The sequence below is a fragment of the Ranitomeya variabilis genome, chromosome 2 (assembly GCF_051348905.1).
Source record: "Ranitomeya variabilis isolate aRanVar5 chromosome 2, aRanVar5.hap1, whole genome shotgun sequence".
NCBI lineage: Eukaryota > Metazoa > Chordata > Amphibia > Anura > Dendrobatidae > Ranitomeya > Ranitomeya variabilis.
The window spans coordinates 1,108,658,565-1,108,675,467 of record NC_135233.1 but is presented as its reverse complement, the minus strand read 5'-3'; the positions used below and the strand labels follow the sequence as shown (position 1 = coordinate 1,108,675,467).

Here is a 16,903-nt window from a genome sequence, read left to right as displayed (position 1 = left end):
TGGCACTATGGGAGAGGGAAAGATGGGAAAACTCATAGTAACATCAGGTCCAACTATAAAAGGAATATCAGTGTTTTATAGAGCTTTAATTAACCCAGTGGAAGAGATTAAACTGCCTTATATGCAAAAATGGGAACTAGAGTTAGGGGAGGTATTAGAATTAAAACTATGGGGAAATAGCATAAAGGAGGTTAAGAGGGTGTCATCGTGTATAAATCACGTGGAACAATTAAAGAAGACTCAAATGAGATGGGATCTATGCCCAGAGAGAATTGCAAAATTTAATCCGCAATCCTCCCATTTATGTTGGCGAGGATGTGGACTAGTAGGCAACCAGAGACATATCTGGTACTTGTGCCCGAAGCTTCTATCCTTCTGGGGCGGTGTGCTGAAGCTGATTATGGAGATTACGGGGGTAACGGCACAAATTACACCCTCAATGGTGATTTTACACATTGGTTTGGAAATATTTCCTAAACAAATTAAAGGGTTGATATCACATATATTGATAGCAGCTCGAATATTGTTGGCTAGAAAATGGAAGGAGACCTTTCCTCCAACCCTAAAAGAGCTGACCGAAAAGCTGAATGTGAACTGTAAATATGAATTAATGTTGTCTCAGTCTCGCACTAGGAGAAAAAAGGTAGCAAAGATTTGGCAAACCTGGACAGCGAGTAAATACCATTTGTCCTAAAACAGTTGTTATAATATATATATATAATTTTTTTTTTTTTTTTGTGTTGTAATTATAATTTGTATTGGAATATTTTATGTTTGTGTTGTTATATGATATCTTGGAAAATAAAATAAACATTTAAAGGAAAAAAGAAAAGTGTACTAGACCGAGTATAACACCCGGTTATCTGTGGACATCTAGCTCCTGCTGATTGCACACAATGACTAGAATGCCATCCAAGAAAGTGCTGGTGCAAAAAGTGCAGATAGTGCAAAACAGCAGCAAGAGGTTAGAGTGGTAGCTTACCCATGTGGAGAGGTGGTGACACAGTCGCCGTGTATCCGCACTGCCCCGACGCGCGTTTCGCGTTGCGAGCTTCTTCAGGGGACCGTGTGGATCAATTGGTCATTTATGTGCTGTTCTTCACAGGTTTTAGGGTAATTCTCTGTTCGCTAAACTTGAGAAATGTTTGTTTTGTGTCTAGGAGCTTTCCTTTCTGGGGATCATCCTTTCTGCCAATGGGTTTCGGATGGATCCCAGAAAGGTACAGGCCATTATTGATTGGGTGCAACCTACAGACCTCAAGGGGTTGCAGCGTTCTCTGGGTTTTACCAACTATTATCGAAAATTCATCAGGGAGTTTTCTCAGGTGGTCACACTCACCGATCTCACTCGCAAAGGGGCTGATCTCAAAGTTTAGTCACCCTTGACAGTTGAAGCATTTTTTACTTTAAAGAAGTGTTTTATGTCTGCTCCTGTATTGGTTCAGCCTGATCCATCTGAACCGTTCATTGTAGAGGTGGACGCATCAGAGGTGGGCCTGGGGCAGTGTTGTCTCAGGGACCCATTACTTTGACTAATTTAAGACCATGTGCCTTTTTCTCCAAGAAGTTTTCTTCTGCAGAGAGGAACTATGATGTTGGCAACCGGGAGATATTGGCCATAAAATTGGCTTTTGAAGAATGGAGGCATTTTTTGGAGGGGGCGGTTCATCAGATCACGGTGATCATGGAAAACCAAGAACTTGTCTTACATTAAATCTGCCAAACGGTTGACTCCTAGACAGGCTAGGTGGTTGCTTTTTTTTCTCGTTTTCATATTTCACTCACATTTCGTTCTGGTTCCAAGAATGTCAAGGCTGATGCCTTATCTCAGTTTTGATCCGATATCACCCCCGGAACCTCCTTCCTCCATTCTTCAGCACGGGGTGGTTGTTGTGGGGGTATCCTCTGAATTGGAACTGGAGATTCGGAAGGCTCAGTCTCTTGCTCCTCCCTCTTTGCTTGATAATAAGCTTGCTGTCCCGGTTCAGTACTGGTTGAGGGTTCTCTGGGAATTCCACATTTCTGCTCTCAGTGGACACTCAGAGATCTCAGCCACTCAGAAAGCCATTGCTAGGCTTTTTTGGTGGCCCTCCATGAACTCTGATATCATTGTGTTTGTGTCTGCTTGTGATACCTGTGCCCGTGCTAAGAGCTCCCATAACCGGCCGGCCAGGGAATTGGTGCCATTACCAATTCCAGATAGACCTTGGACTCATTTGTCCATGGATTTTATCAATGATCTCCCTCCTTCCAATGGCAAAACTGTAATCTGGGTAGTGATTGACAGATTCAGTAAACAGGCGCATTTTTTTACCTCTGGCAGGATTGCCTAATGCTGAGACACTATCTTGCTTGTTGATCACGTTGTACGGCTGCATGGCGTGCCTTTGAGTGTGGTTTCTGATAGAGGGGTACAATTTGTGTCCAAATCTTGGAGGGCATTTTGTAAAAGGTTGGGTATTTGTTTGACGTTCTCTGCTTTCCATCCTGAGACCAACAGTCAGACAGAGAGGACCAATCAGTCACTTGAACAGATTTTGAGGTATCTTGCTACGTCTCAGCAGGATGATTAGTGTTCTTCGTTGCCCATGGCTGAATTTGCATTTAATAATCGGATTAACCAGTCTACGAGCACCTCTCCATTCTTCTGTAACTACGGTTTTCACCCCCATTTTGGTGAATTTTCTAGATTCAGGATGTCCAGGGGCTGATACGGCAGTGCAACGATTGGGGGAGGTGTGTAGGGAGGTCCAGAAGAATATTGGGATATTCACTGCATTCAAACAGGCAACATTCGCTTTCAAATCTGCTTTCACCTCTGCTATACAGGCCTACTTCACAACCCTCGTATCTTCCTTATCCTACAACGCCAAACAGCTATTCAAAACTTTTAACTCCCTCCTCTGCCCCCCACTCACCCTCCAACCTCCCTCATCTCTGCTGAGGACTTTGACTTTAAAAATAAATTCGACCAAACAAGACAAGTCTTCATTGTTCAACCACCACAACCCTTTGTATACCAGACCAATGCCCAAACCCCATAACCTCCCTATCCAACATCACTGAAGGGGAGCTTAATTGTGTCCTCTCCAAATCGCACCTCACCACCTTTGCGCTCGACCCCATCCCATCTCCTCCCCAACCTCACCGCCACTCTTATCCCATCTCTAACCCATCTCTTCAACCTATCACTAACTTCTGGCACCTTCCCTTCTGTTTTCAAACATGCCACAATCACGCCTATCCTTAAAAAGCCAACCCTCTATCCAAATGCTATGTCCAGCTATCGCCCAATATTGCTGCTCCCATTCGCTTCCAAACTCCTGGAGCACCATGAACTTTCCTCCCACCTCTCATCTAACTTACTCTTTGACAATCTACAATCTGGTTTCCGCCCCATCACTCAACTGAGACAGCCCTGACCAAAATTACTAATGACCTACTTACCGCCAAAGCTAATGGACAATACTTTATACTCCTCCTTCTAGACCTGCCCTCTGCTTTCAACACAGTTGACCACTGCCTCCTACTACAGATCCTCTCCTCCTTTGGCATCAAATACCACGCCCTATTCTGGATCTCCTCATACCTTTCCAACTGCACATTCAGCTTCTCCCACTAACACACTACCTCCTCATCCCACCCTCTCTCTGTTGGAGTCCACAAAGGCTCTGTTCTAGGTCCCTTACTCTTCTCAATCTATACACTTGGCCTGGGACAACTCATAAAGTCCCATGGATTCCAGTACCACCTTTATGGTGATGACACTCAGATCTACCTCTCTGGCCCAGACGTCACCGCTCTGCTGTCCAGAATGCTGAAGTGTCTATCAGCCATATCCTCCTTCTCCTCTCGCTTCCTCAAACTCAATGTGGACAAATCTGAACTCATCATCTTTCCTCCATCTCATAGATCTTCCTTACCTGACCTATCTATTACAATTAATGACATCATGCTTTTCCCCATACCGGAAGTCCGCTGCCTCGGAGTGACCCTTGATTCTGCCCTGTCCTTCAAACCACACATCCAAGCTCTTTCCACCTCCAGTTACCTCCAGCTCAAAAATATCTCCAGAATCCGTCCTTTCCTCAACCGTCAATCTACTGAAATGCTTGTGCATGCCCTCATCATTTCTTGCCTCGATTACTGCAACATCCTTTTCTGTGGCCTCCCTGCTAACACCCTTGCAACTCTCCAGTCCATTCTTAACTCTGCTGCCCGGCTAATTAATCTGTCCTCAGTACTCCTCCACTTCCCCCCTCTGCAAATCTTTTCACTGGCTCCCATTCCCTCAGCGTATCCAGTTCAAATAACTAATACTGACTTACAAAGCCATCCATAACCTGTCTCCTCCATATATCTCTGAACTAATCTCCCGATATCTTCCCTCACGTATTCACCGGTCCTCCCAAGACCTCCTTATCTCCTCAACACTTATTCGCTCCTCACTCAACAGCCTCCAAGACTTCTCCCAAATATACCCCATCCTCTGTAATTCTTTGCCCCAACACGTCCGACTGTCAAACACATTCGGATCCTTCAGATGGAACCTGAAAACCCACCTCTTCAGGAAAGCTTACAGCCTGTACTGACCCCGCTGCCTCCTCATCACTACCGGAGCTACTGCCTCACCAACACCGGAGCTCCTGCAACCCTCGACCTACTGTCTCCTTCCTCACATCCTGCAGAATGTAAGCCCGCAAGGGCAGGGTCCTCGCCCCTCCGTATCAGTCTGTAATTGTTAGTTTGCTTACTATAAGTGATATCTGTAATTTGTATGCAGCCCCTTCTCATGTACAGCACCATGGAATCAATGGTGCTTTAGAAATAAAAAATAATGGTGACCTTTGCCCCCGCCACCCAACTTCCTTCCTTTCCTGTAGCGAGTAGTAAGGGTAAGGAAAAGAAGGAAGAGCAGGTGATCACCCTGGGGCCACAAGTGGCTGAAGGAGAGAACGTGTTTGGAGCCTGCCACATCTTTGCCTCTTTCAACGACACCTTTGTACATGTGACCGATCTGTCTGGCAAGGAAACAATCTGCCCTGTGACCGGCGGGATGAAGGTGAAAGCCGACAGAGACGAGTCCTCTCCTTATGCCGCTATGTTGGCTGCTTAAGATGTCGCCCAGAGGTGCAAGGAGCTCGGCATCACCGCTCTTCACATCAAGCTCCGAGCCACTGGAGGCAACAGAACCAAGACCCCTGGACCTGGTGCCCAGTCTGCCCTCAGAGCTCTGGCTCGTTCTGGCATGAAGATTGGCCGCATCGAGGATGTGACACCCATCCCATCAGACAGCACCCGCAGAAAGGGCGGTCACCGTGGTCGTCGTCTGTAGTTTTCCAGCCTTGTCCATCAGTTGTTAATAAAATTGCCAGACCCCAAAAAAAATAAAAATAATAATAATAATAATCATTCATATTCTCTGAAAAAAGGCCAAGAAAGCAAACATTCTGCCAGGATATGTAAACTTTTGAGCACAACTGTATATATGTATTGTATGTATGTATGATTTATGTATGTACGGTATATGTCAGTAATGCATTGTAATGCTTTTTATATTTGCATTGTGTACGTGCTGTATGTTTGTAGTTTATTATACAGTATATACATAGGCATCTAGGCTTTTAGCTTTTACATAAGAAAAATTTAACAATATAGAAAGTAAAGTTAAAAATAATGGCCATATCTTGCGTCCATTGTGATTAAGGTGGATGTTGAGCTCACAAATTGTATAGGCAAAGGATGGTGAAGGACTGATCGGTAGCTCCACATACTTGTGTGACATCTGATCTCTAGATCCTCAGACTTTTCTCTAGATCTGATATGTAGCTCCACATACTCTTGTGTAGATCTGTAGATCCTCAGATTCTTCTGTTGATCTGATCAGTAGCTCTACAGACTTTTGTGTAGATCTAATCGGTAGCTCCACAGACTCATGTGTAGATCAGATCGCTAGGCCCTCAGACTCGTCTGTTAATCTGATCATTAGCTCCACAGACTCTTGTGTAGAACTGATCTGTAGTTCCTCAAACTTTTATGTAAATCTAATCTGTAGCTCCACAGACTTGTATAGATCTGCTCAGTAGCTCTACAGACTCTTGTGTAAATCTGATCTGTAGCTCCACAGACTCTTGTGTAGATCTGATCTGTAGCTCCACATTCCCCTGTGTAGATCTGATCTGTAGCTCCACAGACTCTTGCGTAGATCTGATCTGTAGCTCCACATTCCCCTGTGTAGATCTGATCTGTAGCTCCACAGACTCTTGTGTAGATCTGATCTGTAGCTCCACAGACTCTTGTGTAGATCTGATCTGTAGCTCCACATTCCCCTGTGTAGATCTGCTCTGTAGCTCCACAGACTCTTGTGTAGATCTGATCTGTAGCTCCACAGACTCTTGTGTAGATCTGATCTGTAGCTCCACATTCCCCTGTGTAGATCTGATCTGTAGCTCCACAGACTCTTGCGTATATCTGATCTGTAGCTCCACATTCCCCTGTGTAGATCTGCTCTGTAGCTCCACAGACTCTTGTGTAGATCAGATCTGTAGCTCCACAGACTCTTGTGTAGATCTGATCTGTAGCTCCACATTCCCCTGTGTAGATCTGATCTGTAGCTCCACAGACTCTTGCGTATATCTGATCTGTAGCTCCACATTCCCCTGTGTAGATCTGCTCTGTAGCTCCACAGACTCCTGTGTAGATCTGCTCTGTAGCTCCACAGACTCCTGTGTAAATCTGATCTGTAGCTCCACAGACTCCTGTGTAGATCTGATCTGTAGCTCCACAGACTCCTGTGTAGATATGATCTGTAGCTCCACAGACTCTTGTGTAGATCTGATCTGTAGCTCCACATTCCCCTGTGTAGATCTGATCTGTAGCTCCACAGACTCCTGTGTAGATCTGATCTGTAGCTCCACAGACTCCTGTGTAGATCTGATCTGTAGCTCCACATTCCCCTGTGTAGATCTGATCTGTAGCTCCACAGACTCTTGTGTAGATCTGATCTGTAGCTCCACATTCCCCTGTGTAGATCTGATCTGTAGCTCCACAGACTCTTGCGTAGATCTGATCTGTAGCTCCACATTCCCCTGTGTAGATCTGATCTGTAGCTCCACAGACTCCTGTGTAGATCTGATCTGTAGCTCCACAGACTCCTGTGTAGATCTGATCTGTAGCTCCACATTCCCCTGTGTAGATCTGCTCTGTAGCTCCACAGACTCCTGTGTAGATCTGATCTGTAGCTCCACAGACTCTTGTGTAGATCTGATCTGTAGCTCCACATTCCCCTGTGTAGATCTGCTCTGTAGCTCCACAGACTCCTGTGTAGATCTGCTCTGTAGCTCCACAGACTCCTGTGTAGATCTGATCTGTAGCTCCACAGACTCCTGTGTAGATCTGATCTGTAGCTCCACATTCCCCTGTGTAGATCTGATCTGTAGCTCCACAGACTCCTGTGTAGATCTGATCTGTAGCTCCACAGACTCCTGTGTAGATCTGATCTGTAGCTCCACATTCCCCTGTGTAGATCTGATCTGTAGCTCCACATTCCCCTGTGTAGATCTGATCTGTAGCTCCACAGACTCTTGTGTAGATCTGATCTGTAGCTCCACAGACTCCTGTGTAGATCTGATCTGTAGCTCCACATTCCCCTGTGTAGATCTGATCTGTAGCTCCACAGACTCCTGTGTAGATCTGATCTGTAGCTCCACAGACTCTTGTGTAGATCTGATCTGTAGCTCCACATTCCACTGTGTAGATCTGATCTGTAGCTCCACAGACTCCTGTGTAGATCTGATCTGTAGCTCCACATTCCCCTGTGTAGATCTGATCTGTAGCTCCACAGACTCCTGTGTAGATCTGATCTGTAGCTCCACAGACTCTTGTGTAGATCTGATCTGTAGCTCCACATTCCCCTGTGTAGATCTGATCTGTAGCTCCACAGACTCTTGTGTAGATATGATCTGTAGCTCCACAGACTCTTGTGTAGATATGATCTGTAGCTCCAAAGACTCATGTGTAGATTCTGTAGAATCTTGAATTTTAAAATTACAAAAGTATCTTCTAATCATCCCCTTGGGTTCAATGTTTCTAGATTCCCAGTTCTGTCTGCAGTGACCAGTGTCTTCCTGGGCACAGGAAGGTCCCAATACAAGGAAAGCCTGTCTGTTGCTATGATTGCATTCCCTGTTCTATGGGTGAGGTGGCCAACAACACTGGTAAGATTGTCCACTCAATTACTGTATTTATGAATGCATAAATTAACAAAAAAATAAATTCAGAGAAAATTAAAGAATTATTGTATGTCCGTCTTGTAAGCTAACACTATTTTTGGAAAGTGTTGTCCAAATAAAACTGAAAAAAAGAAAAGAACTTACGCATATGGTAAGTATAGTGTAAAAATTGCATAGAATCAATTTTAAAAAAAATATGTATGTGTAGGAAGATGGACCGGGCCAGTGATGCTTCTCTCGTGTCAGTTCCGGAACTATCGGGGCTGTCACCATTGTAGCGGGGGGAAAGCTTTCCAACCTAAATAGACCTTTGCACTCAACTGTAGGGGGCATGTCAGGTATAAAAGGGGCTGTGTGTGGGAAAGAGAGACACTTGGTGGGAAGACAGAGGGTGCAGCAGGAGAAGGTTGACTCACTCTCTGTGGGGCTACGCAATAACACAGGCCTGCACCGCAGATCCTCAGACCTTGCACAGACTTACCGTGAGGGATGTGAGGTGGTGTGTCCATCCATTCTTACTACCTAAGCTCTGACCCGTACAGCTCAGCTACCGGCCGTGAGTATGCAGCCTAGTACTGACCAGGGGGATTGTCGAGAACCGGGTAACTACATCCCCAGCACCAGCGTTGTTCAGAGACATCTTCCTGTGGAGTCAGAGAGTGCTACACTTAGTGAACATCGTCCCGGTAACCCGCTACCTCACCACGATACACCTTTTCCGTCGGGAGACAGTGCTTCTCCTTTTTTCAAGAACAGGCCAGAGACTTGACGCGTCACCTACGGCGCCACCATGGGATTTCAAGCTTCTATAGCCCGGAAACCATCAGACTGATAAGTTTACCAGTTTCCTAACCATTTGTTCTTACCCTGATACAAAGCCCAAATTTACTTTCCCCTTAAAGGGAACCTGTCACCACGTTTTTGGAAGATGGGATAAAAATAGCGTTAAATAGGGGCAGAGGTGGGTGTTACATTAGTGTGTTTGTTATGCGTTTATTACCCACCTAAGTTGCCGAAATACCTTTGCAAAGTCTCCGTTTTCGCCTGTCAATCAGGCTGGTCTGGTCAGATGGGCGTTGTCTTCCCCCAGATTTTGCGTAGTTTTCCGTTGGTGGCGTAGTGGTGTGCGCATGCCCAAGGTCCCGAATCCTCTGCCAGGGGATTTCAAAGAGCGCGGTGTCCGTTATTGCATTGGTGATCGGTGGGCGCGGCCATCTTCCTTTGGCCGCGCGTGCGCAGAAGCGGCGCTCTGCTTGCCGCGGCGCTCTGCTGGCCGCGGCTTCAGGAAAATGGCCGCCGCGATATCCATCTGCGCACGCGCGGCATCCCGCTGCCATTTTCCTGATGCCGCGGCCAGCAGAGCGCCGCTTCTGCGCACGCGCGGCCAAAGGAAGATGGCCGCGCCCACCGATCACCAATGCAATAACGGACACCGCGCTCTTTGAAATCCCCTGGCAGAGGATTCGGGACCTTGGGCATGCGCACACCACTACGCCACCAACGGAAAACTACGCAAAATCTGGGGGAAGACAACGCCCATCTGACCAGACCAGCCTGATTGACAGGCGAAAACGGAGACTTTGCAAAGGTATTTCGGCAACTTAGGTGGGTAATAAACGCATAACAAACACACTAATGTAACGCCCACCTCTGCCCCTATTTAACGCTATTTTTATCCCATCTTCCAAAAACATGGTGACAGGTTCCCTTTAACCCTTTTTCTCCCTGTGTGGAGTAGTCTTTGTAATAAACCCGTTAACACTTGTTTTGCCTCCTGCTCGTCACTGCATCCCATGTTCCTGCTATGTCACATATGCAAATAATGAAGTGAAGAAATAATGAAGTCTCCATCTTCAAGGCCAAGGTTGAAGATAGCTAATCCTGAGACTCCAAACGTTTCAGGGTTGTTGCCCATTATCTGTAAAGGTAGTGGTTGGCTGAAGGCTTCCGTACATGGTTGATATTCACTGGTCCACCCATCTATCTAATGCTTACTATGCCCCTCCCTATTCTACACAGATGATGTAGAAGTACACTATATCGCAAAAGTGTGTACACCCCTCACATTTTTGTAAAAATTTGTAGTGCAGTGTACAGCTTGCATAAGTATAAATTTGGTGTGCCCTCTAAATAGCTCAACACACAGGCATTAATGTCTAAACTGCTGGCAACAAAAGAGAGTACAACCCTAAGTGGAAATGACCAAATCGATCAAATTTGTTGGGCATGGAGCTCACTAGAGCTTCAGATGTGATCACTGAAATCCTCTTCCACTCCTGCATGATGATGACATAATGGAGCTGGGGAATGTTAGAGACCTTATGCTCCTCCACCTTCCATTTTAGGATGCCCCACAGATGCTCAATAGGGTTTAGGTCTGAAGACATGCTTTGCCAGTCCAGCACCTTTACCCACAGTTTCTTTAGCATGGCAGTAGTCATCTTGGAGGTGTGTTTGGGGTTGTTATGATAGAATACTGCCCTGCAGCTTAGTTTCCCAAAAGTAGTGACCATGTTCTGCTTCAATTTGTCACAGCACATGTTGGCATCACATCTGGCAACACTCATGCAACCATAAACCATGACACTCCCACCAACATTCTTGACTGTAGGCAAGACACACTTGTCCTTGTACTTCTCACCTGGTTGCCGCCACACATGCTTGACACCATCTGAACCAATTAATTTCATCTTGGTCTCATCAGACCACAAGACATGGTACCATTAATCGATATGGTCAGGCTTCGTGACTTCAGCACAGTGTTTGTGGCTTTTTTGTGCATCAACTTTCGAAGAGGCTTCCTTCCGAGATGACAGCCATGCAGACGAGTTTAATGCAGTATGTGACCTATGGTCTGACCACTGACAGAAAATCTGGCACCATAAAATACGCCTATTTTGAAAAGACAACCTCTGAATATGAAGTTGAGCATGTGCACTCAATTTCTTCGCTCAACCATGGCGAAGCCAGTTCTGAGTGAAACCTGTCTTGTTACACGGCTGTATGCTCTTGGCCGCTTTGCTGCAGCCCAGTTTCGGGGTGTTGGTGATCTTCTTATAGCCTTGGCCATCTTTATGTAGCGCAAAAATTTTTTTTTTTTTTTAGATCCTCAGACAGTTCTTTGCCAAGAGGAGCCTTGTTCAACTTCCAGTGACCAGTATGAGAGAGTATTATTATACATTTTTTTAGCGCTATTTATTCCATGGTGCTTTACACATGAAAGGGGCAAATATAGAGAAGTACAATAGACATGAGCAAAACGAGGCACACACAAGTACAGAAGGAGAGAGGACCCTGCCCACGAGTGCTCACAGTCTACAGGGGATGGGTGAGGATACACTAAGAGAGGGTAGAGCTGGTTGTGCGGCGGTTCAGCAGACTAAGGATCACTGCAGGTTGTAGGCTTGTTGGAAGAGGTGGGTCTTCAGGTTCTTTTTGAAGGTTTCCATGGTAGGCGAGAATCTGATGTGTTGGGGTAGAGAATTCCAGAGTATGGGGGAAGCACGGGAGAAGTCTTGTATGCAGTTGTGGGAAGAAGAGATAAGAGGGGAATAGAGAAGGAGATCTTGAGAGGATCAAAGGTTGCAAGTGGGTAAGTACCAGGAGACCATGTCACAGACGTATGGAGGAGACAGGTTGTGGATGGCTTTGTATGTCATAGTTAGGGTTTTGAACTGGAGCCTCTGGACAATAGGATGCCAGTGAATGGCTTGGCAGAGATGAGAGGCTGGAGAAAAATGGTGAGACAGGTGGATCAGTAGGGCAGCAGAGTGTAGGATGAATTGGAGTGGTGCCAGAGTGCTAGAGGGGAGGCCACAGAGTAGGAGGTTGCAGTAGTCAAGGGCTGGAGATGATAAGGGAGTGCACTAGCATTTTTGCGCTTTCATGGTCAAGGAATGCACGGATCCGGGAAATATTTTTGAGTTTGAGCCAGCAGGAGGAGGCAAGGGCTTGGATATGTGGCTTGAAAGAGAGGGCAGAGTCGAGGATCACCCCGAGGCACCGAGCGTGTGGTACTGGGGAAAGTGAGCAGCCATTGACATTGATGGATAGGTCTCGTGGAGGGGTAGAGTGAGATGAGGGAAAGATGATGAATTCTGTTTTGTCCATGTTCAGTTTTAGAAAGTGAGCAGAAAAGAAAGCTGAAATAGCAGACAGACAGTGTGGGATTTTGGTAAGTAAGGAGGTGAGGCCGGGTCCAGATAGGTGGATTTGTGTGTCATCGGCATAGAGATGATACTGCAAACCGTGGGATTCTATGAGCTGTCCCAGGCCAAAGGTGTAGATGGAGAAGAGTAGGGGTCCTAGAACTGAGCCTTGGGGAACAAGGTTAACCCACCAAGTATGAGAGGGATAACACCAAGGTTAACTGACCTTCTCCCCATTTACACCTGAGAACTTGTAATACTAATCAGTCACCTGAACCCGGGGAGAGAAAATGGCTAATTGGGCACAATTTGGCTATTTTCCCATAGGGGTGTACTCACTTTGTTGCCAGAGGTTTAGACATTAATGGCTGTGTTGAGTTATTTAAAGGGCACCAAATCTACGCTGTTATACCAGCCATACACTGACTACTGTACATTCTATAAGAGTGTCAGATCTTCAGTGTTGTACCATGAAAAGATAGAACAAAGTATTTACAAAGACATGAGGTTTGGACTCATTTTTGTGACATACTGTAAATACAGATTGATCAATGTGAAATCAAAGGTCCAACATTTTTGTTTACTTGAAGATATGCCACCACCCGGGTGTCTGGTAGCTTCTATCTTCACCCTCTTCAGTCAAACAGAAGAAAGCTCAGTTATGCCAAAGTTTCATTTGTTTAAAATAGGGAGGAAAAATTGCTGTTGGGTGAAGAAGCATCTAGCCAAACAGCTAAAACATTTATATGGCATCTGTAGACTCAGCCACGGTGGGGATTAGTAGCTCTAACTTAAAATAACCAGCACTGAATGGCGAAATATTTATACTCACTTTTTAATGGGCTAAAAATATACATCAGCAAAGACAGAGACGGCTCCAGACTGAAAACGCCAATGTTTTGAGGTTCTTGCCCCTCGTCAGTGGAGAGGATGGTACTGGTCAAAATAAACATAGAAGAAGCACATAAAGAAAAATTGGGAAAAGCCTCACCGTGTGGTAAATGTAGTATTACTTCTTGTTAACACAGCATGGATCCAATACCGTTGACCACCGAAGAAATTCACAAAAAAAGGAAGAAAATGGTCCACATGGCCATATGCATTCTATGACTCAGGGCTTCGGCCAGAATCGCGAGTCAGAATGGCACAGCTTTTTATTTGTATGGACATCCCTTATTAACCATATGAAATAAAGCTACATATTTTATTCATACGGCCATGTGGATCCTTTTATTCCTTTTTTTGTCAATTTCTCCAGTGGTCAGCGTTTTTATTTCTGGCCTCTTTCTTTTGTAGTAGTCTATGACTTGACTGATGTAAGTTAGATTTCATGCTGTTCCCCATCATTTATTGTCTGTAAATACATTTTCAAACACCGCTAGGTCTCTTTAGTGAAATCTATTATTCCCCCTTTATTCTTCCATAGATAACCCTGCTCTACCAGATCCCAACCACATACACAGCTTTTGGCTTTATGAAGTCTGTGAAGTCCCTTTTACCTACATCTCAAATCTTATTTTATTTCAGATGCCAGTGAGTGTCTTAAGTGTCCTGTTGACCAGTGGTCCAGTGAGGAGAAAGACAGATGCATCCCAAAAGTAGTAGAATTTCTTACGTATGAGGAACCATTGGGGATTATGTTGGTCATCATGGTTGTCATCTTCTCATCTTTTACTGTCTGCATCTTAATACTGTTTGCTAAACACCAGGAAACACCAATCATCAAAGCCACCAACCGGGAGCTTAGCTACATCTTGTTGGTGTCTCTTATTCTCTGCTTCCTCTGCTGCTTGGTCTTCATAGGTCAGCCAACTAAGGTCACCTGCCTCCTGAGACAAACGTTCTTCAGCATGGTCTTCTCCATCAGCATCTCCTCAGTCCTAGCAAAGACGATCATGGTGATCTTGGCATTTAAAGCCACCAGACTTAACAGTCCTCTGAGGAAATGGTTAGGACCCATAATCCCACGTCATGTTGTAGGACTTTGCTCCGGGTTGCAGATTGTAATTTGCTCTGTTTGGCTTTACAAGTCACCTCCTTTTCCTGCACTGAACACTGAGATAGAAAATCATAAGATAATATTTGAGTGTAATGAAGGACATAAGATCTTCTTCTACATGACATTGGGGTTCATGGGATTCTTGGCCATGATAAGTTTTTTTGTAGCCTTTTTAGCAAAGAACCTTCCGGGAACCTACAATGAGGCCAAACTGATCACTTTCAGTATGTTGGTCTTCTGCTGTGTCTGGATCTCATTCATCCCGGCTTATCTGAGCACCAGTGGTAAGTATACTGTAGCCGTGCAGGTATTTGCCATCTTGGCCTCCAGCGCTGGACTTCTGAGCTGCATCTTTCTCCCCAAATGTTACATCTTACTTCTGAGGCCGGAGAGGAATAGTCGGGAGCTCTTAGTAAGCAATAAAAAAAATGGGATGTCTGGGTGAAAATCTGCTGGACTGGTGGGCGTGCGACTACAATTATCTGTAAAAAAAAAAAAAGCTTGGAAAGCACAAAAATTTTTTTTCCATCAAAGAATCATTCACTGTAGAAATGAATCCCAAATCCTCGTTCAAAGATAAAATTACTTGATTTCTTACACTATTTTGGGATTTGTGGTTCAATCTCATCTACTAACAGTAATTTTACTGGTGTATAACGGTCAACACACGCACTGACAATTCTGGTGAACCTGGGGAAACACTCACGAGAGGCATCATGGGAAGAGCATAATAAGCGTAAAAAAAAATTGAAAAACCCTTCTATTCACTTCCCCTCTCATCTCTCCAGCGCTGCAGCTCCTCGCCACCACCCGTCCAGTCCTCGTTACATCTTCTGATCCCTTCGTATTCTGTGCATTCTAAGATCACAGGGCGCATCACCTTGTCATGATGCTGAGAACTTTCGGAAGTTCCTCAGGATTTCTGTGCCAACGTCGGGGAATCAGGAGATGCAATGAGGTCCAGACAGGTGGGTGGGGAGTAGCGGAGGGGCCGGAGAGGTGAGCAACAAGGTGAGTATGAGGATTTTCCTCTTGTATTGGAGTGGCGTCTATGGATCCAGAATATGAATAGTGAAACAGATATGCAAAAAGAATTGTTTGCGACACACAGACATTGTAAGGGACAATCCACTCCACAACATTCAAAAACTCCATTCCACAACATTAATTGACCCCTTAACGACAGGCGCTATGCCTTTTCACAATGGCCATGTAGGGGCACACTAAAGAAACCACCCGGCCCGTGACATGGGAAATACAGGCCTTTCATCAGCCTGCTCATGGATATCTCTTGATCAATACCCTCCAGACTTAACAATTGCACCTAAGGGAAGAAAAATCCCTGTCTAGAAGAGAATATCTACTAAATGCAAGCAACTGTCATCAAAAAGGCCTGTTTGGCCGAAACGCGTTGACACTCAAAGGTTGCTCTTATGTCTTGAAGTTTCATAAAATAAATCTTGTTTGCATTCAAAAGGAGTGTGCAATTGATATTTATTCTATTTGTTCTATGAGGGATTTCACCAGTCCCCTCCGTTAGTGAAATACCTCAGTGTGCACGCCAAGATCTATTTTTCATGTTAGGGGCCTTATTCATCAGCACTGCACAGAGGAATAAGAATGTCGTGCCCCCCTACCCCAAGGGGGCAAAAAATTCCACCTATTTCGGATTAGGGTGAATTAACCACTTATATTCCACTATCAATCGCGTCGACGGCACGTAAGTGATTAAAAGAGAGAGACGACTCCACCTTTAGCACTATGGGCGCTCCGCGATCATAATCACAGGTAAAATGTTCATGTCATATTCAATTCCCACTGTGGGAGTGAGTGACATTATTAAAAATGAGTTTACTAAAATGCATAAAAAGAAAAATAAAACACCAAAAATGCACAAAAGGCCATTTAGTCATTAAAAATACAGCTTTTGGGTAAAAAGAAATGCACTTATGATTGGTATCGCTGCGTCAGAGACAACCCGAACTATCAAAACTGTCACGTTATTTATTCCGTACAGCAAACACCGTAGAAAACTTAATAAGCAATACGCCAAAAGTCTCACTTTTTCATCAAAATGACACACAAAAAGTTGAATAAAAAGCACTGAAAAAGTGATATGTTAAAAAAAATGGTACAAAAGAAAACACCAAATTGGTCCACAAAAATTAAGCCCTAATTTGACTCATTAGACAAAAAAAATAAAAAGTTACAGCTCTCAGAATATGGCAATGTGAAAACAAATGAATAATTGTAAATATAGTTTTCGGTGTGCAAAAGAAGCAAAGCAGAAGAAACCCCATATAAATCCGGTATCGCTGGAATCACACTGACCTGCAGAATAAATCTGCCTTATCACTTATACAGCACAAACATAAAAATAAGAACTATTGTTCTACTGCTATTTGCTCACTCTGCCTCCGAAAAACTGGAATAAGGCTCGGATGACATCTATCTTGTGCTCTCCGCTGAGCGCTTACATCAGGGCAAAACCCCCAATGAAACCACGCACTATAAAGAGGCAGGTG

The 16,903-nt window shown here is 44.8% G+C and overlaps 1 protein-coding gene and 1 pseudogene across 1 annotated transcript in view; both read left to right on the top strand.

Annotated features, from left to right (window-relative positions):
* The window catches only part of LOC143808835 (extracellular calcium-sensing receptor-like), a 33,048-nt gene extending 17,971 nt beyond the window's left edge, over positions 1-15,077 (top strand). The window contains exons 5-6 of the mRNA XM_077291936.1: positions 8,093-8,216; positions 13,907-15,077. Coding sequence (XP_077148051.1) covers positions 8,093-8,216; positions 13,907-14,823 — 1,041 coding nt within the window. The 3' untranslated portion in view covers positions 14,824-15,077. The remainder of the gene's footprint in view (positions 1-8,092; positions 8,217-13,906) is intronic.
* LOC143809014 (small ribosomal subunit protein uS11 pseudogene) lies at positions 4,838-5,391 on the top strand (annotated as a pseudogene).
* Positions 15,078-16,903: the final 1,826 nt, after the last annotated feature.